At 34.0% G+C, this 8,284-nt stretch overlaps 1 protein-coding gene across 1 annotated transcript; it reads left to right on the top strand.

The window, feature by feature from the left end:
- The first annotated feature begins 225 nt into the window (after window positions 1-225).
- Window positions 226-5,946, top strand: LOC144575711 (putative histidine kinase 6). The gene is made up of 11 exons (XM_078325949.1): window positions 226-588; window positions 780-1,013; window positions 1,097-1,266; window positions 1,590-1,808; window positions 2,266-2,452; window positions 2,560-2,611; window positions 2,703-2,932; window positions 3,025-3,123; window positions 3,201-3,889; window positions 4,344-4,838; window positions 5,421-5,946. The coding sequence occupies exons 1-11, from the start codon at window positions 298-300 to the stop codon at window positions 5,674-5,676; spliced, it is 2,922 nt and encodes a 973-aa protein (XP_078182075.1). The 5' UTR covers window positions 226-297; the 3' UTR covers window positions 5,677-5,946.
- The last annotated feature ends 2,338 nt before the right edge of the window (window positions 5,947-8,284 follow it).

Raw genomic sequence — 8,284 nt, 5'->3', positions numbered from 1 at the left:
AGCTGAGCCTGAGAGAGCGAGAGAATGGTGGTGCTTTTAAGGTCTAAGCCACGCGCTTCAAAACCGATCAGTAACACTACTACTCTCTGTCTCTCCTTTTTCTTTAATCCTTCCGCTCCTTTCACAGAAACCTACGAAACAAATGATGCCCTTGGGACCTCACAATAACACCCCATCCCTTCCCCATTTCTCTTCCCCCGCTGAGATCACTTCAAATTAGAAACAAAAATAAACAAACGAAAAGAAGAAGAAAAAGAGAGAGAGAGAAAGAAAGAGAGAGGGAGAGAGAGCAAAGGAATGGGTGCTGTTGGGAGAGAAGGGGTAGTTAAGAGGAAGAAAAGGTGGTGGTTGAATAGAACAGCCATGGTAGTGATGTGGGTTTTAATATCAGGTTTGATATGGGTGGGGTTGCATTTGTACATTAGAGGAGAGAGCATGCAAAAGGCAGAAGAGAGCCTTGTCAGCATGTGTGATGAGCGGGCCCGAATGCTGCAGGATCAGTTTGCTGTTAGTGTCAACCATTTTCAAGCACTTGCCATTCTAATCTCTACTTTTCACTATGAGAAGCATCCCTCTGCTATTGACCAGGTACCTAAATTTCATGAAATAAGTTTGAATATATCCCTGCATTTCTCTGAAAATTCTTTCCGATCAAATTTCAAGATCAACCTGGGTATAAAGTTCTGCAATTTGTTTGAATATTACCCTGTATTTCTCTCAGATAAAGTTTCACAAGTAAGTTGGGTAGCTTTTTGATATTTGAATCTATCCTTTTTCAGGATACATTTGCATATTATACAGCAAAAACAGCCTTAGAACGGCCGCTTCTAAATGGAGTGGCTTACGCACAAAGGGTACTTCGGTCCGAAAGAGAGGCATTTGAGAGGCAGCAGGGATGGACTATCAAGACCTTTGAAGGGGTTACCTCTCCGGAGAAAGACGAATATGCCCCTGTAATTTACTCTCAGGAGACAGTTTCATACATTGAAGCCCTTGATATGATGTCTGGAGAGGTAAGCATTATTTTTCATTTCTCAAGTTATTTATATGGTGAAAACTAATGAGGTATATATGCTAATGGTGGGTTTTATTACAGGAGGATCATGAAAATATATTAAAAGCAAGAGCTACTGGTAAAGCAGTGCTCACGAATCCATTTAGGCTTCTTGGGTCAAACCACTTAGGGGTAGTTCTGACATTTCCCGTGTACCGTTGTGGTCTTCCTAAAGATGCTACATTGGAGCAACGAATTGAAGCAACTGTTGGGTAAATCAAGTTCTACATTATAGCAATTTCAAGTGGAAAAGTACCAATTCATTCATTTATTATATGTACTGGGAATCAGTTAGATTGGTTTTGGATCATCTAATTTTTTTTTTTTTGTTGTTGTTCAAGCTGTGTGGAATTAAGCCCTAGATATATAATAATAAGACGTACCATTGAACTTAAAAAACATAAACTACTAAATTTACATATTGTTCGGTCCCTTTTATAAATTTGATACTAAACCATCTTACAGGCAACCAATTAGGTTTAATCTCCATTAGATCACCTACTAGTTTGATTACAATATAATATTACCTCTATAGGTATCTTGGTGGAGCATTTGATGTGGAGTCGCTAGTAGAGAACTTGCTTCGACAACTGGCAGGAAATCAGGATATTGTGGTTAATGTTTATGATGTCACAAATGCATCTGAGCCGTTGATTATGTACGGTCCTCAAAGCACCAACAACTATCAATCACCATCTCATGTCAGTCTTCTTGATTTTGGTGACCCCTTCCGGAAACATGAGATGAAATGCCGGTAAACACTCTTTTGCTAATAATTCTTTGGCATCATACCATTATATACGATAACATCCGAGTGAGGCTATGCTACTATGCATACCGCAGATTGGTCTGTACTATGGATCAATATCTTCAATTTCAAAAGTCTGAATAGTTGATCTAAAACATTCAGCATAATCTTTATATGAAAATGTATTTGCATACTATGTTTTACAATATTTAGAATTTTTTTACTATTCTTTTTGGATATGTAGATGATCACTGTTTTTGAATTGTTTAGAATTTTTAGACTAAGTTCTAAAGTGGTTTTGATATGGATCTCATGTTCAACAGTTTAGATCGACTGTTTGACTTTGATCCATAGTACGGACCAATATGCGCTATGCATAGTACCATAGTCTCACTCACATATCATTACATCCAGCTAGTTTAATTTATGGAATTGTCTTTTCATGTAATATAATTAATATCAGGTATCGGCAAAAGGTACCAATTCCACTCTCGGCAATAACAACCCCGTCAGGTGTATTTGTGATATGTATGCTTGCTGGTTACATACTGTTCGCCGCCTGGAGTAGGTATGACAGTGTCAAAGAGGATTGCCGAAAAATGGAAGAGTTGAAGGTTCAAGCAGAGGCTGCTGATGTTGCCAAATCTCAGGTCTCTTTACCTTAAATAAGTCGAAGTATTATGTCACTTAAAGCTAAATTAAAGAATTAAATATAGTGGTTTCATGTCTTAACATGCTGTCTTGCTTGTAACTGCAGTTCCTTGCAACTGTATCTCATGAGATAAGAACACCCATGAATGGAGTTCTTGGTACGATCCTCTTTCTAATCTATCATGTACAGAATAATGATATGTAGTTTGGTGAACTCGCTTAAGGTCATATTATTTTGAAATGTGGCAGGAATGCTAGATTTGCTTATGGATACAGATTTAAATTTGGCTCAGAAAGACTGTGCTCAGACTGCACGAGTTTGCGGAAAGGCCCTTGTTAGTTTGATTAATGAAGTTCTCGACCGCGAAAAAATTGAGTCTGGAAAATTAGAGCTTGAGGCCGTGCCATTTGATCTGCGATTCTTGTTAGATGATGTTGTTTCTCTGTTCTCTTCAAAATCAAGAGAAAATTGCATTGAGGTAAAGATGGAAGATATCATTGCAAATTTTGTTCTTAATATTTGTTGATTTTTTTTATTTTAATAAAATATGTGGGTTCTTTGGAAATATAGCTTGCAGCGTTTGTATCAGATGATGTTCCTCAAATTGTCATTGGTGATCCCGGAAGGTTTCGCCAAATAATTACAAATTTGGTGGGCAATTCTGTAAAGGTAACTATTTAATGCACCTTGTGTTGGTTTATTCAATTTATTTTTCATTTTTGTTTCTAAACCCCTGTCTTTTGTAGTTTACGAAAAGGGGCCATATATTTGTGCAAGTGCATCTCGCCGACAATTCATACCAGCACACAGGCTTAAGTGAAGAAGAAAAGATGCTAGGTGATACTTATAATTACACTCCAAACACTCTTAGTGGATTTGAAGCCGCTGATCGTACAAACAGCTGGGAGAACTTCAAGTTACTCCTGAACAAACCGTATTCTGACTTGCATGCAAGTGAACATGCATGTAAGTGGAATTCCGAGAAAACTTCTCTCATGGTAAGTGTAGAGGACACCGGCATTGGTATACCATTGCATGCTCAAGACCGTGTTTTTGCACCTTTCATGCAAGTTGACAGTTCAACTTCACGAATGTATGGTGGGACCGGTATTGGATTAAGCATAAGCAAGTGTTTGGTAGAATTCATGGGTGGCCAGATAAGCTTTGTGAGCAGGCCTCATGTGGGGAGTACTTTTATTTTTACGGCCACGTTTCGGCAGGGTCAAAACTGTAATTTTGGTGATGTCAACAGAGCTCTGATCGAGAGTTTACCGGATGATTTTCGAGGCATAAATGCGTTTTTGGTAGATGGGAGGCCGGTTAGGAGTGCTGTAACAGTGTACCATTTGAAAAGATTGGGAATCCATGCTGATGTGGCGAGTAATATCAGAATGGCGCTTCATGCCATTTCAGGTCAAAATGGCATAAGAACTAGGTAATTAACATTTTATACCTTCAATTTAGATTATGAGTATGCGCATCCTTATCTTCTTATTCAAAGTCCAAATAGTCGATCTGAAACCACTCAACTTGACATCCATATTAAAATGTTCCTTGAGACCAAATTTTATAATTTTGGAATTATTTTACTATTTATTAAATAGGTACAAAATCACTGTTTTTGGATGGTCCAGAATCTTCTGAAAAACAGTGATTTTGTACCTATTTAAAAAATAGTAAAAAATTTTCAAAAATTATAAAATTTGGTCTTTGAGTATATTTTAATTTTGAGATGATGTTAAGCAGTTCGGATTGACTGTTTAGGCTTTGAAAACGGAGATAAGGATGTGGGGCATGAAAACAATGAGGCATTTTAGCCCTACTCTTGGATTACATACCACCTGGTTTTTGTGCTAAATTATGCATCTTACTTTTTTCTTTATGCTCAGGAAACGACTGCAAGTACTTCTACTCGAGAGGGACTCATGGAATCCAGTAACAGATGCCACCTTATTTGACCAGTTAAAAGAATTAAAACAGAAGGGGCTGATAAGTGAAGTACCAAAAACAATCCTGCTAGCGACATCTGAACTGAATCAGACTAAATTTGACATGTATTTTAATATGGTGATAAGTAAGCCTCTGAGAGCAAGCACACTAGCAGCATGCCTCCAAAATGTATTAGGGCTTGAGGATTATAGGAGTTTAAGCGGTAGAGAGATGGAAAACGGGTCGGGTTCTGCGTTATGCAGGTTGTTGGAGGGAAAGAGGATTTTAATAGTGGATGATAATAAGGTGAATCTCAGGGTTGCAGCTGGAATTTTGAGAAAGTATGGGGCAAAAGTGGAATGTGTTGAGAGGGGTAGGGATGCACTTACGCTTCTCAGACCGCCCCATGATTTTGACGCCTGTTTTATGGACATACAAATGCCTGAAATGGATGGGTACGTAATTCTCCTCCTAATATTATTATAAATCTTTTTCATACGATGGATCAATATCTCCATTTTCAAAGTCCAGGCAATTGATATGAATTGTTCAACATGATCTTCATATGAAAAATGTATTTGTAGATCAAAATTTTCATTTTTTAGAACTTTTTTACTAGCTTTTTAGATAGGTAGAAAATTACTTGATCTAAATATTCTAGACCATTCAAAAGTAGTGATTTTCTACCTATATAAAATGTAAAATTTAGTCAATGATATATCAATACAACATGTTTATAATATATGCTTAGGTGAAAAATATAAATGATATGATTAAATGAAAACCTTGTGCTGGCTTTTTAATAAACCTCTGAAAGCGAATGATTTTGTATGAAACCATCTAATTGAATTGATTTGCTCTTGTATATATTATATGACACCGGAGATGTATGTATTGATCAAGTAAGATATTTAAGAAAACCAACACAGTGCATTTGGGATGCATATTCACAGTTCAAATGTATGCTAAATTCATTGTTTCAATTTTAATCTACAATGTTCTCTTGTTAATCATCAATCATCTATTGATTTTGTCAGGTTTGAGGCCACGAGACAGATCCGTCTCATGGAAAGCAACGCAAAGAAGAAACTTAATAGTACACCGGAACCTTCTAATTGGTCCAGGTGGCACTTACCAGTGCTGGCCATGACAGCTGATGTCATACAAGCAACCAGTGAAGAATGCATCAAATGGGGGATGGATGGATACATCTCTAAGCCTTTTGATGAAGAACAACTTTACCAAGCGATTTCTCAGTCTTTCGTGTCAAATTTGAATACAAGTTCTGGTTAGTCATTTGGATACACAGCAAATGCAAGTTATTTACCTTGTGATATACATAGATCCTGATAGATTATTTGGGGTAGTGGTGGCTAGGTTGTAATATATTTTTTTTCAAGTGGTAGCATTTTGCTAGAGGTGACTACTGAATGTTTGTATATATTGGTTTTATAATTATTTTTTGGAAGAATTGCAGAGAGAATTGCCAGTTCTCGATCTTCTGTTATCTTTCATGTTATTGATATGAATTAGGTTCTGGTACTTTATTTTTCTTCATTTGAAGGTGGAAAATTAAACTTATATCATCTAAAGCGGCAAGCAGCAAAAAGGGGAATTTCGTGTATACCTCTCAAAAAGTTCAAAATTTTGAAATTACGTATTTCCTCTTCTAAAATTCATAATTATCATTTTTATCCTTCTAAATTTAAAAAACTCACAATTTTATCTTCTTCTTTTTTGTTTCTATTAAAAGACATTATATATTATAAAGTATCTATTTTACCATTTATTATTATTTTTAAAAAATGTTTATTAATTTTTTTAAAAAAAGGTCAGTTTTCGAGGGTAATGAATACTTGCATTTAGGTATACACAGTGACATTTTGTTTTCTTTTTCGTCTATATTTGTTTTGGTACTACTTTATTTTTCCTATATTATTATATAGAGATTTTAGTATAAATCGAACATAAGTATAGTTCTATATTTGCAAGGTGTCAGCAACCTAGAAGAACGGAACGGTCTATGATGCAAGCAACGTGTCATCATTGCTTACATTAATGCTATGACCAAACAGGCAAACCTACTAATATAATAATATTATAATTGCAAACATTTAAGATGTATAATAATAATATTTAATGCCAGGAACTGGTAGTTGGTTGTTAATTTTGTTTCGATCGAGTTGATATTGGTAAACGAGATAGGCTCAGCTAGAAATTATGATAATTTTGTTTTTATTTTCAATCTGTCTTGGGTTTCAAAATTAAACAAAACAAATCAATAAAATAAAATAAATTAAAATATTAGTAAATACAGGTTGAGTTTTTACCCTAAAAAAATTAGCTTGAGTTATAAATCATAAGCTTGTCAAAACCAGAACCTCCTTAAAAGTTTTTCTATTTCTTTCCGACTAAATATTCCATAAAACTGCAAGAAGCATGTGGGCTCTACCGGTTACCAGTGTTGTAAATAACAGTATGCAGTCGTCGAACAGATGGAGTACCGCCAAGTGATTAATCAGAATCATACGAACAATTTAACGTTTTTATTAAATTTATGTATATATATCATAATTTATTAAAAATAATTTATTTAACTCATTAAACTTATCAAATAAATTTAATTTAACTTAATTTCATTATTATAACATGACACTACACTTATTTTTTTAACGCATAAGCACTTTACATGTGCCAGTAACACATTTATTTAATGAAAAAAATGAATTCAAGAGTTAAACTTTTTTTCAAATACTAATAATATATTATTGAAAGAAATGAAACATTATAACATAAAATCACTAAATTTAGTTTATAATAACAACTTAGTTTCATAAATGAATATGTCGTACTAATTGAAAAAATTATATCAGTAATTAGTAAGAAAAATATATGATAAATAAATAGAAGAAGACTTAATCAATTTTAAAGTAAGTAAGAAGAAAAAACATATATAAAAAAATATTGAATGTATATTCAAGCACAAACAAAACTGCAACACAATTTATAAAACTTATTATCACATACTATCACATAAAAAAAGGTCAATGTGAAAAAAAATTACTAAAATAAATTGGAATAAACGGGAATAAATGAGAATAATCGGCCAATTAATCGGAAAAAACTGCCGATTAAACGTTTTCCACCGCAAACATGTCTCCGTTAAAGATATGCGTGACGGTTGGACCACCATCACCAATGAATCGGCCATCACTGGCATTTTTAACAACACTGCCGGTTACAAGGACAAATAGAAATATATATATATATATATATATATATATATATATATATTTTGAAGGCCTATTAAAGAAGCATGTGTTGAGTTGCCAGGCTTTGACAATTTCCGAAAAGTGTTGCTCTTGAGACCGAAGCATAAGGTCAAAACTTTGTGAGGTTAACTTTTATATATTTTTCACCTTTTTTGGAAGAAAATAACTTGGATGGACATAAAGGATTATCCTTTTTTCTATTAGTTTCTTCATGAGTTTCAAAATTCTTCTTTTATTTGTAAAATTGTCAACTTGCGCCAATTGTTCAATTTCTCAAAATTAGTAAAAAGCAGAATTCGGAATGAGGGAGGTTTATGTTATTTGGGCTTATGTTGTGGCCCAAATGTTATTTGGGCTTTTGTGTGGTATCATGAATCTGCAATACAACCTAAACAGATTTAGCATAGACAATACTAAAGTTATTTCTTTTTAATAAATTATCGAGCAAATAGAAACATATAATAAATTTATAATTAGTCAAAATTAGAACCAAATTTTCTCCTATAGAAATTTGGATAAAGAACAAATATGGATGAATACAGGTTTATAAATATTCGAAACGGATAGTTAACAGCTGTTACTACAAGATATGCGAATATAAACAATAAATAAGAATGTAAAATTCTAAA

The sequence above is a fragment of the Carex rostrata genome, chromosome 24, assembly GCF_964058835.1.
Source record: "Carex rostrata chromosome 24, lpCarRost1.2, whole genome shotgun sequence".
In the NCBI taxonomy this organism is placed as follows: Eukaryota; Viridiplantae; Streptophyta; class Magnoliopsida; order Poales; family Cyperaceae; genus Carex; species Carex rostrata.
This window is presented reverse-complemented; position numbering and strand designations above follow the sequence as displayed.

What these genes read in the sequence shown, in the direction of transcription:
- LOC144575711 (XM_078325949.1), top strand. Translation starts at nt 298, where the DNA reads ATGGGTGCTGTTGGGAGAGAAGGGGTAGTTAAGAGGAAGAAAAGGTGG. An exon ending in ATCCCTCTGCTATTGACCAG is followed by an intron (nt 589 to 779) that starts GTACCTAAATTT and finishes ATCCTTTTTCAG; the next exon opens with GATACATTTGCATATTATAC. An exon ending in CAAATGCCTGAAATGGATGG is followed by an intron (nt 4,839 to 5,420) that starts GTACGTAATTCT and finishes TGATTTTGTCAG; the next exon opens with GTTTGAGGCCACGAGACAGA.